Below are 17809 nucleotides of genomic sequence, written 5' to 3'. Positions count from 1 at the left end.
TTTTTAGATCCAACGCTACTAGGACAGTCCTCTCGCAGGGGCGGTTTTGGTTGAGGCCTGGGTGTTCTCAAGAGTTTTCACTACTGGGCAAAGAAGAGTTAACGAGCGATAAGACTCCCCTTGGTTAACGGGATCCCTAGGCTTCAGTAGTGGGACCACTCTCCCTAATCTTCACTTATCAGGAATGATGAGAGTGACCATAGACAGGTTGAAGAACTTCGTGAGATATTCTACTCCCAATGAACCCAGCTTGTTCAACATCAGCCTGTTTAGTCCGACAGGGCCAATGGCTTTGGATGGTTTCATGAGTTTTATGGCCCTCTGAACCTCGTCGCTGGAGAAAGCAAGTGGCGCACTGTTGTACGTCAGTTTGTGCAGCCGTCTGTTGGCACTACGTTTGGATCTGTCGGCCAGAGGATGCAGAATAAATTGCCGGCTAAAATAGCTCGCGCATCTCTTCGGATCCGACGCAGCACGACCGTTGAAGGTGATATCCACTTTTTCATTGTGCTTCGTCGGGTTCGACACCAGAGGTGAAGTTGCAGGACTTCAAATGCTCTTCCCATTTGTTCCGATTGTGTAGGGTTACCAGTTGCCGTATCTCGGAATTGAAATCTTTATCCGAGGATCCTCGGGATCGGCCTGGCGTAGGCGATCACGCTCCTTCCAGCGGATATGAAGCGAATAGCGGCAGCTGTGATTACCTTGCGGAATGCGCGTTCGCTTGCGCGCACATCGGTGGGAATGGTGGGAGAGCGGCGAAGATGTCTTCAGTAAATTCCGCAAATAGGGTCCAATCAGCTTTGTTGAAGTTGATGTATGACCGGTGATCCGCTGAAACAAAGTCGGCAGGTTTCTCGATCGAGATGATAATGGGCAAGTGGGCTGATGCAAGCAATAGCATAGGTCGCCAGGTTGTGCTATTTATCAGACTTGCGCTAGCAATTGTGATGTCGGGCGAGATGCTGCAATTGCCCACTACCCTGGTGGGGGCGTCGTCCTTTACAGTGCTGAATGTCGAGTCGTCTATCTGCTCTGCCAATTGCTATCCCCTACGATCATTTGGCAGGTTTGAATGCCAAAGATCGTGATGCGCATTAAAGTCACCTACTACCAATCGGTTTTCACCCCTGATGAGTACACCAATATCGTATGTAAATATTATATATTTCGAGCTCGGCATGGCCTGACCGGACAGCTATACCTTGACATTCTAAGATGCTGTCCCTGCGGTCAATGCCTTCTGCAGAATTTTCTTATGCCTATGAGTATTTTGTGTTAATTTATTTTTGTTTAAATTATACGTTCACAAACATAGCGTGTCGGTCAAAATAATAACAGCGCGACATATTGCAAAGTTTTAATTTTTTATAAAAAGATAATTTGTATTACAACGAAAATAATATAAATCAAAGTGTCGAGTTTGTGTTGTTGCGAAATTCAATTAAAGGTAGTTATTTCTGTGTCTTCAAATGAGTAAGTTGATGGCTTCATCATGTTTATTTCATTGCCGCGGAACTGAGGCTTAAGTGGTGGTTAAGTCCTCTTCGGGAATCTAACCTACTACGAATTAAGAGGGAAGCTCCGTATGGAGATTGGTTGGCCACCATCCGCGGAACAGCGCATGTGGGGATCATTCAATCATCTACACAGAGAGTACCGCACTAATCAACTCTCAAGCCAAGGTGTGCTTGGAATTGCGGATGGAGTAGGGAATTATAATATAACATGTGCATCGCTAACGGAGAGTAACTGTGGCCATTTTTTCCATTTGTAATCGAAAGGGTGTACGCGCCAATTATATATTTATATATATATAATCGTAGGCAGAGCAAACGTAAGAACCAGATGATGAGACTCGGATATAGGTCTCAATGACTAGCAAGTAGTTTAAGTGTAAGCCCGGGTGAAACTGAACTGGTGCTATTCATGAAGAAAACCAAATAACAAAGAAAGCTAATATTACGTTTCCACCAAAAGCAAACACCGTGTTTGCAGGAGTTGTGTTTGGGAGAACTGTCAACTGTTTCCACCGAAAGTTTGGGAGAAACTGTGTTTGAACTGTCTTTTGTTGACATTGTGAAATAAGAATTATAAAAATTGATAAAATTATAAAATGGTGCATAAAATTCAATTTGTTATGTTGATTTTATCATTTTATTTTAAAATAATTGATAGTGAGTTGGTCACATATTATTTAAAAAAAGGTTAAGGGAAAATAAAATAATTTTAAGCGTTGCTGCCAATTTAATGCGTTCGCAAAGTGTATGGTCTTTGGTATGGTAAACAGATTTATGATACATTATTTATGTATAATGTACATGTATATTTTAGGAACATTCCAGTACCTTTTGGGAAGTAGACTGCCAGAGTAATGGGGACAAGTTTTTCAAAGATAATTTCCGAATGGAAAGATCCTGCTTTGAAAAATTGTGGAGCAAACTTGAAAAAATAGCCAAAAGAAAAACGAACTATCGAAACCCGATTTCACTAAAAAAGCGCGTGGCAATTGCTCTGTATGCACTAGGATCTTCTAGTGAATACAGATCAATTGGACATTTGTTTGGAGTAGGCGAAGCAACTGTTTGCAAAATACTCATCGAGTTTTGCAATGAAGTTGGGACATCTTTGGCTCCAATATATTTGAAAAATTTTCCACTGACAAGGGCGCAAATTGAGAATGGAGTCGCAGATTTTAATGCAATGGGCTATCCACAATGTATTGGAGCAATAGGTAGGTTTATAAGTAATGCGATAAAAATAACGTTTAATCAAACGCATCTTTATTATACAGATGGATGTCATATTGAAATTCATCCAAGAAAGGAAGAAGCCATTGATTACTACAACTACAAAGGGTGGTATTCCGTAGTACTATTGGCTTTGGTAGACGCAAAATATAGATTTGCTTATATACATTGCGGCAGTCCTGGAAGATGCAACGACTCCGGAATTTTTGAAAAATCATCGCTAAAGCGCGAGTTGCAAAGTTGTGCACTTCTTGATGAATTGAGCTTGCTGTATGGATCCACAAAAATACCAGTCCATATTATAGGGGACTCTGCTTTTCGTCTCTCTCAGCATTTAATGAAGCCATATCCTACAAAGAGTCCAATTGGTTTAAATCTGAAAAACAACTTTTCACCAGAACAATAAAATTTGTAATACATAATTTTATAAAATAACATTTTATTCATTTTTGAAAAAAGATAGTAGTAGGCACTTAGTGCAACTTTAAAAGGCACAATTCATTAAAACTTAAATATCATTTCACATATTAATTTTTAACAATAAAATTTATAATACATAGTTTTATAAAATAACATTTTATTCATTTTTGAAAAAAGATAGTAGTAGTCACTTAGTGCAACTTTAAAAGGCACAATTCATTAAAACTTAAATATCATTTCACATATTAATTTTTAAGCAGAAAAAAACTGCAGGCATTCGAGGTCAATCTCTATTTAGCACATTACTGCCGCCTTGATTTAAAAACTTGGTATCTTTTCTTTATTGAAAATAATTTGTTTATATCGTTAATCTGGAAAAAGCGAATTTAATTATGCATAGACTCATGGATACGAACTTTAAATCAGACGGCAGACTATTATCCTTTTAAATTTGGTGTTATTCTGGTTGCCCGATTGGCCACTTGATCCTGCTTCCACTCTTATGATACAATTTTCTAGAATTCGTGATCTGAGCATCCATTGACAGTGTATGAACCATATTGTAAAAAAAATCGCCACAACTGCTCGTACACATATGTAGCGTATAAAAATAATTACTCTTATTTTCATATTAATTAGCTTTTTTTATTTTTACTCATTATTAATGTCTTATTTTATTATGTTTATTCTTTTGGTTCCATTTCTTCCATATGAAACTATGTCATTCCTAAATGGTTAGCAAACAATAATTATGCTTTTATGTCTAGAATGAAACATAAAAATTGTCGCTTCTTATTGCTCGTTACACAATCTCTGTGCAAAGCGCAATGGTATGCCCATTTTAAGCAGCTGTGAGTGGCCATTCAATTTGAGATTTGGTCTGTAATGTAACACTGCCTCCCACCAAATTTCACTTAATAATGGTATGGTCATCCACATTTTATAAAGGTCATTGCACCGTCGTATACGTTTTTCATCATATTCAATACCACCGAATATGTACATACAACCATTTTGACTGTGCGCTGCGGCATGGAAGTACAAAGCTTTTGGTAGAGAGGCTGTTTTTATAAGTGTCCATTGCTTAGTAGTAAAATTTAATCTCCATATATCTGAAAAATATACTTGATCGGCCTGCAAATGGAAAAGGGATATCCAACTTCAAATACAATTTAATAATACTAAATTTAATTATTACGCACCTGCAAGCCTCCCGTAATGAATGCTTCGACCTCACCATTCGATTTCGTGTGCTGTACGCAGGAAAAGCACTTTCGTGGGTTTGGATATCCGGAATTTTGTCGCTCGATTGTTAGATTTGTTTGTGATGTTCGATCGGGTAATGTGACGAAATATTCCCATCGGTTTGTAATTAAATTAAATGCAGGGATGCGTTGTAAATCATACACTAAATTCGACGTACCACCACCCAGCACATATATGTATTGCCCATCGTAGACAACTTCGTGACGATAACGACCCTCTGGATCTTCGCGTATATCTGGACGACAGATATATACGCATTCCCACACTCGTGTGCGCAAATTTAAGCGATGCACATCACAAGAGTAATCATAGCCAGTTGTTCCCCCAACCGTATATAAATAATGTTCGTGTAAAACTATTCCCGGCCCATATTGCGGAATTGGCGCATCACCAGTAGCCTCTATTCGCTTAACACTCGGTTTTTTACATGAAGCAATAATTAAAGGTGATGTAAGTAGCCTAATTTTCACCCTGTGTTAGCCATCTTGAAGCTACTTAATAAATCCGTGTTGTCCTCTTGGAAAAGCTACTTTTTATTTCAGAGCAAATTCTAAAGAAAAAGTACTCAAAAGCGTAGAAATTAAAATTTTTGCTGAAAAAGTTAGCAAGCAATACTGTTTTGCCTATTCCATTTTGCTTAGACTTTCGCATCTTTCAATTCTATTGAAAGTTCTGTGAAAATTATTTATTTTATTTATTTTTTAAAAGCTTAAATAACAATACAATTGCTAAATAAACAAAAAGATAACGCAGCGCTAGCAACGGAGGCTTTCAGCTGGCTGGTGAAGAATTCCTGGTTTATATACATACGTCGTAGAAGATCAGAGTCCTTCAGAAATTTATAGATTTTCGAAATGTTGGAATCGGAAGGGTTAATTAATAGCGATAGTGCATCATGACCGTCAAAATTCTGCTGTCTTTGTCTATCTAGTCCAGGGCAAAAGGCTAAAAAGTGCAGGATACTGACTGCAGTATTACAAAATGGACACAGGCTTGGTTGCCTCCCTTGCAGTAGATATGCATTGGTGATTACACTGTGACCAATGCGTAGGCGAGTATATGGCGTAGTATAGTTAAATGGGAGGGATGATAGATAAGTTGGTTTAGTACGATTAGGATTAATCCTGGAGTAATGGTGGCTATAGTGAAACCAGTCAGCTACTAGTTTGGTTTGCCTATGCTGCTTTATAAGTCGATAAACATAATTTTTACATAAAAGGTTTGATGTGATTGTAGGAGTAATGCTCATATCCTTGGCAGTATTATCAGCGATTGTATTGCCGTTGATGCATGAATGCCCTGGTACCCACATGATTTTGATATTATGAGGGTGAGAAATCAGGATATTTCTTATGGTTCCAATAATGTGGTTGGAATTATTATAGTTCTTTATGGCCTGAAAACAGGACAGACTGTCTGTGCATATAATGTATTTCCCCTTCGATTTTGACGAATACTGCATGGCGTAGAGAACTGCTGTTACTTCTGCGGTGAAAATTGAACAAAACGGAAGTAGTAGTCAATACGATATAGGCTCTCCATTCTCTTTCACGACAGCAAAGGAAGTGTAATTCGCTTTGGAACCATCGGTGAATATTAGCTGCCAACTGGTGCTTTTAAAGCGAGATGAAATTTCTAAAAAATGTGCGCAATACTCTGCCGATGTCGTAGTAGATTTTTGCATGTAACTTAAGTCGTTTATAAAAGATGATTTTTTTAGCACCCATGGCGGGTAATGGCCATGTCTCGTCGATAATAGTCTTAAGGGCAGTCCATTGTCTTTTGCAAAAGAGGCGCATTTGGAAATTGATGAAGCTATCTTAGGAGCCCGTGCACGCACGGCTGCCGAGTGAAAGCATTTTTGTAGCAAAGCATTAGAAGTGAGAGCAAGCTTAGGATAAAGTTTCCTTATATTGTCCTCCATATTGTCGATTAGTGATGGTAGACCTGATTCTGCCAAGATGTTTTTTATTGGCGAAGTAGGAAATGCACGTAAAGATCGTCGGACAGCAATATGGTAAGGAGACGCTAGGAGCTTGATGTTATTTTTAGCATGTTGGCCATATATTTCTACGCCATAGTTGATAGAGGATAAGAGGAGCGCCTTTGTAACGTTGACCAGCAATTCAGAGTTGATAAGCGAGCGTTTGCAAGATAAATAAACAATAAACTAATAAATTTGTAATTTTTTCAATTTTAACTCTTCTAACTCAAATGTTTTTCTTACGTGGAGGAATGATCGACTGAACTTCTGCTTTTGCAATGTCTTTACGGTAACAAATGGACATACATATATTGTCATATATTGTTATGCTCGAAATACGAAATTAAATTTTCTGTTTTATCTCATTCCTGTCGTTAAAATATCATGGCAGCCAAATCTATATCAAATTCAATGGTTTAACAAGTTACTCTCTTAATGCATATGAAGGATGCTAAAAGTCAGCATTTATTTCAGGAATAAAAGTTTGTAAAAACAGTTATGAAACGTACATTAAATGAGGACGCTGACTTTGATAGCTTACACGAAGATGCCCTTGAATATATTGCCGGTTACATAATACGCAAATTAAAGTTGACCAATTGTTCATGCAATGAGCCTACATTTACTTGGGTTGACACTTTATCTAAGGGCGGATTAGTTAAACCAAGCACCGAGTTCTTGGACACAATTAAAATGTTGGAATCAGCGTTTAACCAGTTAAACGGCAGGGAGCTTTACGGTGGGATATCATTTTTACAAAAATTGTTCAGATTAAGCGATGACGTTAAACGATTTTTTTTTAAATGCCGGATGCACTTTCGAATAAAGCATCTTAACCGGTGCAATAAACAAAAGAAGAGAACAATGAGCATTCGATAAGATAATTGTAAGTAAAGTATGCAATGCTTTGGGCGTCTACTTGTGTTTCTGCGTATATATGAATTTATCTTTTTTTAACACAGATTTTATACTTGTAACTTCTCGTTAAAAAATCAAATGTATGATTAGCGGACGTGACGAAATAAAAGTGGTTTTTCCTCGTTAAGAGTTTCCACTATTCTCAAGTTGTTTTATTATATTTATTACTTCAGTGTAGGTTTACAAATGGCACCTATATATTCCAGTCCGATGCATGGTCAAAATACAAATATATATGACACAAATCCATGGGAATAGTTAAGTTAAAAATATAAATAATTAAGTACCACTTATAAAATAACATAAAATTATTCTATGGCTTACAACGACCTTTTTCAATTTTTTACTACATTTTCAGAAAGGGGATAAACTTATGCCCTTTTTTCCCTTGCTTCCAAATTGCGTCAATGGATTAAGTAGCATCCGAAATCAGTTGTCAAACTTTACTTAACCTTGTATAATTGAATCATGGTTTTTTACCTGTTGTTTGATATATATAACAGTCGTTTGAGCAAGATTCACCAAATGGATAGCCGGTGCGTCAATCAAATGTCATATTGACAAATTGCAATCATTGTTGCCATGTTTCGATAAGAATGCAATAATAAATGAGGAAAATGAGCAACATTGCCACCACTTAATAATTATATTAGACGCAAACCCAACAAAACACGCTTTGAAAAGTGGGTTTAGGTATGGAGTTGTGTTTTAATTTTGTATGGGATTTGACAGGTGTTTTGTTTCGTGTTTGCGCTAAGAACACGATAGCGGCAGAGAACCCAAACTCCGGCTGCGGTGGAAACTTAGTATAAGCAGAGCAACTTTACTGCGTCTGCTGTTATAATTAAATTATCATCTTCTGCTGATCGCTCAAGATTATTCAAATCAGTGGCTAATTATTGCAAAGCCATAAAGCGGCCACTATTACTCTGCGATACTGGATTCAAATCAGAAGGCAAATTACACATACACGAATGTCTCACAAAAAGTAATCGCGAACTAATGCGTGTTGCAATGCAGTTCAGGTGAGAACAAAAAATTACAGCTGCCTTTGTTATATGTATGTACGCGTTCGCCCTAAATGCAAAGCAGATATAGCTCCTGGCGACGCTCAAGTATGCATGTCCTGCAGCTATATGTGTGCGTGTCGGGTGGCACACGAACTTGCTTCGTGTCACACATACTTGTTGTCGGCTTTTGCATGATGAAAATCAAAAATTTTAGATATTAGCGTCATGCACCCGATACTCACACATATAAGCTGCAGGACATGCATGTTTGAGCGTCATCAAGAGCTATTAGGGTGTCTTATATTGAATGCATTGAAAATGCAGTTGCTGGAGCCTCCTAATGCTCTTTTATAGCTGCTCAGAATGTCTAATATGTATATATGTATATTTAATGTTATGTAAATTATGTAAATTTTATGTATAATATATTTATGCTCTACATACTCTCTGTTATTTTATTCTCTTCCTTTATTTTATTGCTTTTCTCTTACCTTCTCACATCTTGTGTTACTTCTTAATTTTCTCTGTTCTTTTAACTATTGCATTTTTTCTGTTTATTGCTCTTCTATCCTGGTTTATGCCAATCATTTTTGCAAACATACATGTACTCTTGCGTGCGTATGCTTTGTTGTTTCTGTTTTTGTTCAATATTACTGAAATTTCTAGGTCTGTTCGGTAAACTGGGTTCCAGTGTTAATGAAAATAAAAAAATTCTCATAGATATTATCTCTAAACAAAATGATGGATTTAATATAGTGTATTTTAATGCACGTAGCCTAAGTCTAGAAAAACTTGATGTTACTAGGTGCACTTTCGAAGATTCTGCAGTCGATGTAATTTGTGTTTCTGAGACCTGGTTTCATAGTGACCTCCCTGATTTCAACCTCTCTTTAAATGGGTACAATTTATAGAGGAACGATCGTTATCTTAATAAAAAAGGGGGGAGTTGCAGTGTACTGTAAAAAAAGTTTGAAATTTAAACTGGTAGCAAAGTCAAATAACTGCGAAAATGAATATGTACTTATTTACTGAAGTATCTGATGGCTTGAATAAAATTTTAATTGCATGTATTTACTATTCGACCAGTTGGCAACAGCAGACTTTGTGTCGTTAACGGAATTATATCAACGAGATATGCAAATAACTCCCAACCCAGGCTTCTTGATTATTTTATAACCTGTTACTTGTCACACAGCTGATTTTATCTCTGATCATGACTTAATATTTTGTACTTTAAATGTTGTGATGAAACGTCCAGATTTAGGTGCCACCTACGAGTATCGTGATTTTAAATCGTTGAATGTTAATTCTCTTTATTCAGACATGGGTCATGGGTTCTTTAAATTAGAATGAATGTTGGTTTCTTAGTATATATATATATATATATAATTGGCGCGTACACCCTTTTTGGGTGTTTGACCGAGCTCCTCCTCTCAGTTTTAAGCCGACTCCGATCGGCAGATATTTTTTATGAGGAGCTTTTTCATGGCAGAAATACACTCGGAGGTTTACCATTGCCTGTCGAGGGGCGACCGCTATTAGAAAAATGCCTTTCCTAATTTTGGTGTTTCACCGAGATTCGAACCAACTTTCTGTCTGTGAATTCCGAATGGTAATCACGCACCAACCCATTCGGCTACGGTGGTTTCCTAGTACTGTTGATAATAAACTTGACTTCCTCAACCGTAACCTATACTCGTTATTGAACATGCATGTTCCACTCCGTTCTGTAAATGTTTTAAATAGTCTACGTTCTTGGTGCAACTCGAAAGTTCGAGCTGCCATTAGAAAACGCAACAAATTTTATGCCAAGTGGAGAAAAAACTTGACGAACAAGGAAATCCGAAATGAAACCACTTATTTAGTATGACAAGCAAAACGTCGGTACAGTTACTCAAAACTCTAATATTAAAACAAGAAATTATTTAACTTAAACCACGATTTCATTTTGTGAATCAATTTTTAAATTTAAAACTGACCGCGAAGTTGCGAAGTTTCGCTAATATGAAACTATTTTGTTAAAAATAAATAAATAATTGGCACGTACAATTATGTTAGGTGTTTGACCGAGATCCTTCTTCTATTTGTAGCGCGTGGAAATGGTAGAACCTACAGTTTCAAGCCAATTCCGGCAGATGGTTTTTTATGAGAAGCTTTTTCATGCTGTTGCTGTGCTTTGCTAAGCCTCCTCTGGACACTTCATCCATCCACGGGAAGGTGGGCTCATTGGAAACAAGTTCCGTCAATCCCAACTTTTTTATAATGAGGACTGAAATGTTATCGATCGCGACGGGACTACCCAATTATTCTCCCTGTTGTAACTCTTTGGGAAATGCTAGCTCTTTGCTAAACATGAATTCCATCTAAATCATCCCATCATAAGAAATAAAGCTTTGTAAATTCTCCACTCATCGATCTCGGATTGCGTCAATTACTCTATTATGTTCTGACTTAATCGGCATGTATTTCATGTCATACTACCATAGTCATGAACATTCCGATGAAAACTTATTAGCGGGTTGTTGTCTCCTTACGAGCCCATTTTGAAAATGAAATGTTTTTTCTGCAAATTTTACACTTTACTTTTACTCGAAATTTCTACAGCTAGCAACCCATTGTCTTGCTAAGGGAGCCGATTTGTCAAGAGAGAAGGAGAAAGCTGCTTACTGAGCAAACCTTTTATCATTGAATTATGGATCTTGATGAACTTAATGATTACTTTAATAGTGTTGGTAAGAAAAAAAATTGTACTCCTATTTTAAAAGATTACTCATCTTGTACTACTCTAAAAGAAGAGTTCCAATTTATGACAGTTAGTGAGGTCGATGTCCTGAAAGGCTCTATCCCATATAAAGTCTAATGCTGTAGGCGATGATGGCATCTCGCTAAAATTCGTCCGTATAGTCATCCAATATATAATAGGACTCCTTACCAATTGAATAAACCATTGCCTGACTATCAGCATACTGCCCACAATTTCCAAAGTTTGCGAAAACTTGATGGCCACGCAAATTTCATCATTTGTACAGGACAATCGTCTACTCTCTCCACTACAATCTGGCTTCAAACAAAGTCACAGTTGCTCGACAGCAATGGTTAAAATACTAGACAATATTAGAATTAGTTTTAACAACGGTGACTTGACTCTACTTTGTTTACTTGCTTTACAGTGCTTTACAGTGAAGCAGAACGCAGAAGGTTAAGACTAGAAAATTAAAATCTGAGCCTAGATATGTACACACTGGTGTACCGCAAGGGTCTATCCTTGGTCCACTTCTATTTAGTCTTTTTGTCAATGATGTTTTTACCGTTTGTCAGTATGTGAATGTCCATGCGTATGCTGATGATATACAATACAATTGTACTTATCCAGTCGTATTGGTCTCGTTGAAGATTTATGTTTCGAAATAAACAGTGATTTGTCTGCTATTTCTGTATGGGCTAATGAAAACTCTTTATGTTTGAACGCGTCAAAGTCATATATCTCACTTGTATGTAATAATGTGGTGCACGTTGACAATATCCCTAAATTGTAGATAGGTACTAGTTTCCTTACCTTTATGGATAAGGTAAAAAATTTGGGATTTATTCTTAACACAAAACTTACCTGTGCTGACCATATAAATAGGGTTGTGGGGGATATTTATGCTACATTCAGAGAAAGCGAGGCGCAAATTAGTGCTCCAGCTAATTAGGCCTCTCATTACCTACTCTGAGGTGGTATACAGCAAACTGACTCCACATCTTGCCATAAACTTAATGTGGTATTTAATAACGCCACGCGATATGTATATGGGATTGGTAGATATGATCATATCTCTGCCTGGCGATCTAGGTTACTGGGCTGTGGCACTAACAGTGATTTGTCTGCTAGAAATTGCATATTTATGTGCAAACTTACATTATTCAAGTCACCTCTCTACCTGACAGAGGTCAGTCTCGCAGACACAACAAATTCATCGTTCCACCATTTAATTACCTAGCATCATCTAGATTATTTTTCATTAACGCTGTTAAAGTGTGGAGCTCATTACCCGACACTGTGAAGGCTGGACTTAACAGATTTAACTTCAGGGCTCAAGTATATACATGGTTGGTTGGTTGGTTAGAGTGGTGATTCAGCCAGAATCCAACTAGCCCTTCCGCACCATTTTGTTGCCACATCCTCGTTACCAAATTGTTTAACAGTTATTTGCAGCAGGACTATATCCAGTCTGTGCGGTTTAGGAACCTTATTAGGTTGTTGACGTCTAAGCCAGACAGTTGCTCGAGACTCTCGAACAGCGGTTTGCCCAGGGTTAACATTCTGTCCCTCCATAGGGCAGGGCATTCACAGAGGAAATGGAAGATTGTTTCTTTTTTCTCCGGTTGTTTACAACTGTGACAGTATGTGTTGTGAGGGATGCCCATTTTGGCGGCTTGTTCTCCGATAGACCAGAAGCCAGTTATGACTGTCGTAAGTCTACAGGTGTCCTGTCGTTTCATGTTTATTAATGTTGACGATTGCTTGAGGTTGTAGGAGGGCCATAACGTTCTGCTGATTTTGCATTTCGTCTGGTCTCTCCATCTACAATCTGCAATTCGAAGGTATTTTAGGGAAATTGCGTTCTTGACCGCACCTAGTGGAGTGAATACTGGTACTGCAAGAGCGCTATTCATGGCAGATCCCCCTCTTGCCAGTTCATCAGCTTTTTCGTTACCTTCTATGTTCCGGTGTCAAGGGACCCAAATTAAGGTTACTCTATGGTTTTCACTCAAGTTGGTGAGGCTATTCCTACTTTGCTCCACCACTTTAGAGGTTGTTATAGTCGCGTCCAGCGCCTGGATTGCGGCTTGGCTATCCGAAAGAATAGCGATATTGCCCTTAAAAGAGAAATCTGCGATTAGTAACCTATAGGCTTCCCCAATTGCTAGTACTTCCGCTTGGAAGACGCTGCTGGTATTAGGGAGACGCACAGATTTTTCAATTCCAAGTCTATGAGAATATATACCAGCTCCAACAACACAATCCATTTTACTACCATCTGTATAGACTGTGGTATCGAAGTTGTTTAGAGAGAATCCCTTATTCCATTCTTTTTTAGATGGAAAGAGTGTGGCAAAATTCCTATTGAACGTTACCATCGGGACGATGTAGTCAGTCCTCACCGAGGTTAACTGAGTTTGTCGCGATAATAGGCTAGCGTGACCATAAGTTTTTCCTTTCCAGCGACCCGCTTCATTTAACCTAAATGCACTCATGGTTGCCGTCTTCTTTATTATAGGTCTATTGGAATAACGTGTGTCAGTGCATTGAGAGCCTCTCTAGGACATGATCTGCCGAGTAATTTGGAATTGTACTCTCTCCCTAGAGCTTTCCACCAAACTACCGAACCATACGATAAAATGGGTCGTATAACCGCCTTATACAGCCATAATGTATGCTTAGGTTGAAGACCCCATCTTCTTCCAAGCATACGCTTGCAGGCATATAAAGCAATTTCTGCTTTCCTTACCCGTTCTTCGACGTTTAACTTCCAGCTAAGTTTGGAGTCCAAAATTACCCCTAAGTACTTTGCGCTTGTTGATAAAGACAGAGTTTGTCCGTTGATATTTGGTAGGGTAAAAGTTGGTACCTTATATCTGGTGGTAAAAAGCATAAGTTCTGTTTTACGCGGGTTTAAACTTAGCCCACATCCTGTGGCCCAAGAGTTAAGCTCGCCTAACGCCCTTTGGATGATCCCACTGATCGTATTTGGACACAGTCCTGACACCATTAACACCACATCATCAGCGTACGCCACCACTTTTACCCCACCTCCGTCAAGTTTTATTAAGATTTTGCTAATCACACATAGCCAAAGAAGTGGAGATAATACTCCCCCTTGTGGAGTGCCCCCGTGGCCCTTCTTGGTTATGTTGATATTACCCATATTAGCTTTGATGATCCTGGTTTCTAGCATGGAGATGATCCAGTTACTGATGCAACTGTCCACCTCCAGGTCTATCAACGCCCGTTGGATGGCATCTGTGCTAACATTGTTAAAGGCGCCTTCGATATCCAAGAATGCCGCCATGGTATAATGTTTGCTCTCTAGAGAGCCCTCTATTGTTCCGATTACCTCGTGAAGCGCTGTCTCCGTAGATTTGCCTTTAAGGTATGCGTGTTGTGCAGTTGATATACCCGAGCTCTCCAAAGAGCTTCTGAGGTGCGTATCCAAAAGTCTATACATACATACTTTTAAAGGGTTTAATTGCATTAAATTAGGGCATTACATTTCTCTGTATATTCTCTAGTTACTACTTTTGTTTTTTTTCTTCTCTTGTCCTTCTTCTCTTTTCCTACTAATTCTTTTTTTCTTATTATTATAGTTAAGTGAAATATATTGGATTGGTTTGTTAATGATCTGGTGTAAAAATTTAGATTAAGAAACTTTCATGTCAAATATATTCCAGTTGTATATAATTTTGTTGAAGTACTATTAAAAGACCTTAGTCTTACTATGTACTATTTATATAAATAAATAAAAAAAAACTAGAGCATTTAACCAAAGCCATCTAATTGGTCCTACATAGATATTGTAAGACCGATACTAACACATGCGACACTAGTGTGGTGGCTCGCAATAAAAAAGAAGTACAACCAAACCAAGCTGAACAAGTTACAAGGATCAGCGTGTATCCTAACCACAGGATGGCTTACCACCAGTCCTACTGAAGCGCTTAGCGACTTAAGACATCTACTTGGACTTACACATAAAAACAATCGTACAAGATCGTATGGTCACAGCAAGACTCTCCTATAGGCACCTTCAAAAAACTTTGTTCAAAAACAAATTTAACTTCACTTCCCGATCTTAACTTCAACAAAGATTTTACGATACGTTTTCCACAGAGAGCTGAATGGAGGAAAGGGAAGGTGATTGGTAGATTCGTCAATGAAATCTACACCGACGGTTCTAATATGAACTGTGGTGTGGGAGCTGGCCTCTACTCGGAGCCCTTCAAATTATCCAAATCAATTCGACTTCCTGTCTATACCAGCGTGTTCCAGGCAGAACTATCAGGTCAGTCCATAAGTTTGTGCGTTTTTTTAAGGTGGTTTTAAGATAAATAAAAAAGATGTTTAAAGTATTTATTAATCAAATTTTTAATTCCCTGCTCAAAAATTGTTTTGTCCTTGGAGCCAAAATGCGCTTCGATATCCCTTTTTATAGCTTCTTGTGAGGAGTAGTTCTTGTTACTCATATGGCATTGAAGTCCACGGAAAAGGTGATAATCACAAGGTGCAATATCCGGAGAGTATGGTGGATACGGCATTAGCTCCCATTCGAGCTCGTTCAGCTTGCCTAATGTTTGCCTTGTGGCATGAGGTCTTGCGTTGTCGTGGTGAAACAAAATTTTGCGTCTATTCACTAAAGACGGTCGATTTTTTTTAAGTGCCTCATTCAGGTTTGATAGCTGATGGGAATAATAATCGGCAGTTATCGTCTGGTTTGGTTCCAAAAGTTCATAATAAACAATACCGGCCATATCCCACCAAACAGACAGGAGAGTCTTCTTGGGGTGAAGGCCATCTCTAGGGGTCGGTTCTGGTGTTTCATCTCTATCTAACCATTGGCGTTGGCAAGCAGGTTTATTGTAAAGGTCCCATTTTTCATCACCAGTAACGATACGGTTCAAAAAACTTTCATTTTCAAGCCGTTGCAGCAGCTGAGAACAAACATTCACTCTCTGCTGAAGGTTGGCGACCGAAAGTATACGCGGAACCCATTTTCCCAGCTTTGAATCCTTTCCCAACTGAACCAGGTGCCTGTAAACTGTTCCATGCGATGAATTTACCCTCTGAGCTATCATATCGACTGTCAAATTTGGCTCAGCTTCCACGAGTTCGAGCAAGGCGTCGGAGTTAAAGACTTCAGGACGACCAGCGCGCGGGTCATCCTCCACGTCGCAGTTACCACTTCGGAATTTTGAAAACCACTTTTGCGTAGCCCTTACACTGACGGTATCCTCTCCGTAAACAGTGTTTATTTCTGCAGCAACAGTTGTTGCATTTTTACCACTTTTATGAAAAAAATACAAAATATGCCTCTTATACGCGTTCGAAGATTCCATTTATTCCATTATTTTTTAACAACACGTGCTTCTATCCGCGATTAAAATCACTTGTTGAATGCACAATACATATATCAAAGAAAATTTAAATAGTTCCGTTATATTCCGCGAATAATTTTTTGTATGCAAAAATTGTACAAAAGTGAAATTATGGGTAAAATCCGGTCGAACTTATGGACTGACCTGATATTAGCAATTAGAAAGCATGCAAACCACATATCATCCATATCCATGTCTTCCAATTCGGGCCATAAAAAGTTCGTTATCATCTCACGATAGCGAACACTATTCACAGTAACTGCCTGATCAGCCTTATTTTGGAAAAATACGGCCCAATGATGCCCCTGGCCCATAAACCGCACCAAACAGTCACTCTTTGTGGGTGCATTGGTTTTTCGGCAATCACTCTTGGATTATCATTCGCCCAAATGCGGCAATTCTGCTTATTGACGAATCCACTGAGGTGAAAATGTGCCTCATCACTGAAGATGATTTTCTTAGAAAATTGGTCATTCATTGTTGCCATTTCCTGCCACCATTTCATAATAAGCCTGAATAACTTTGACGCGTTGCTCGATTGAGTATCTTTCCATGGTTCAAATTGAGTTAGTCTAAAATTGAAAAATGTCAAATGAAATGCAGAAAAAAACTTGACGTTTAGGTGTGGTTCACATTCAACATCGACCCTTGAAATTTAACCACCCTTTATATAGCCATATATATACTTACACCCTTTTTTGGGTGTTTCGCCAAGCTCCTGCTCCTAATTGTGACGTGCGCCTTGATGTCGTTCCACAACTGGAGGGATTTACAGTGTTATGCCGACTCCGAGCAGCAGAAATTTTTTATGAGGAGCTTTTTTCATGGCAGAAATACACTAGAAGGTTTGCAATTTCCTGCCGAGGGGCGACTGCTATTAGAAAAAACGTTTTCTTCATTTTGGTGGTACTCACGCACCAACGCATTCAGCTACGGCGGCCCCCGTAAAGGAGGTAAAACACTAAAATTTAAGCAAACCACTCAGGTTCATACCAACAAGGTTACTGGCATGGCCCATGACAAATTGAACGACGTCAGGAATTGATATTTTGGTAAGACTTAAGGAAAAACGTCACCTGAACCAGTTAAACAAGAAGCACAAAAGTTATCTCCGCGACAAATATCCGCTATTATTCGGGCTGTTGTAAAAAAATATAACGGCGTCGAAAATTGTAAGTAATTTAAACCTACCAGTAAGCAAACGTGCAACAAATTTTGCCTGGTAGTTATTGATTAGTTTCGAAAAAAAAATTAAGTCAATACCATGGAGCCACACAAAAGTGCCAGACTGGAATTAACAAAACAGTACATTCCGTGGGCTGTTG

At 38.5% G+C, this 17809-nt stretch overlaps 2 protein-coding genes across 2 annotated transcripts; one reads left to right on the top strand and one right to left on the bottom strand.

The window, feature by feature from the left end:
• The first annotated feature begins 2474 nt into the window (after window positions 1–2474).
• On the top strand, window positions 2475–3310 carry LOC129242334 (putative nuclease HARBI1). Its single transcript, XM_054878916.1, has 2 exons — window positions 2475–2734; window positions 2795–3310. Exons 1-2 carry the CDS (start codon window positions 2704–2706, stop codon window positions 3154–3156), a joined length of 393 nt encoding a protein of 130 aa, XP_054734891.1. The 5' UTR covers window positions 2475–2703; the 3' UTR covers window positions 3157–3310.
• A 328-nt stretch (window positions 3311–3638) lies between these two features.
• Window positions 3639–16678, bottom strand: LOC129242270 (kelch domain-containing protein 10 homolog). Its single transcript, XM_054878830.1, has 3 exons — window positions 16629–16678; window positions 4373–4889; window positions 3639–4304 (listed from the first exon to the last, which is right to left on the bottom strand). The coding sequence occupies exons 1-3, from the start codon at window positions 16676–16678 to the stop codon at window positions 3963–3965; spliced, it is 909 nt and encodes a 302-aa protein (XP_054734805.1). The 3' UTR covers window positions 3639–3962.
• Between the last annotated feature and the right edge of the window lie 1131 nt (window positions 16679–17809).

This window comes from Anastrepha obliqua, chromosome 3, assembly GCF_027943255.1.
Source record: "Anastrepha obliqua isolate idAnaObli1 chromosome 3, idAnaObli1_1.0, whole genome shotgun sequence".
In the NCBI taxonomy this organism is placed as follows: Eukaryota; Metazoa; Arthropoda; class Insecta; order Diptera; family Tephritidae; genus Anastrepha; species Anastrepha obliqua.
Note: the sequence above shows the minus strand (reverse complement) of the source record. Positions and strands in the feature narration are given on the sequence as shown.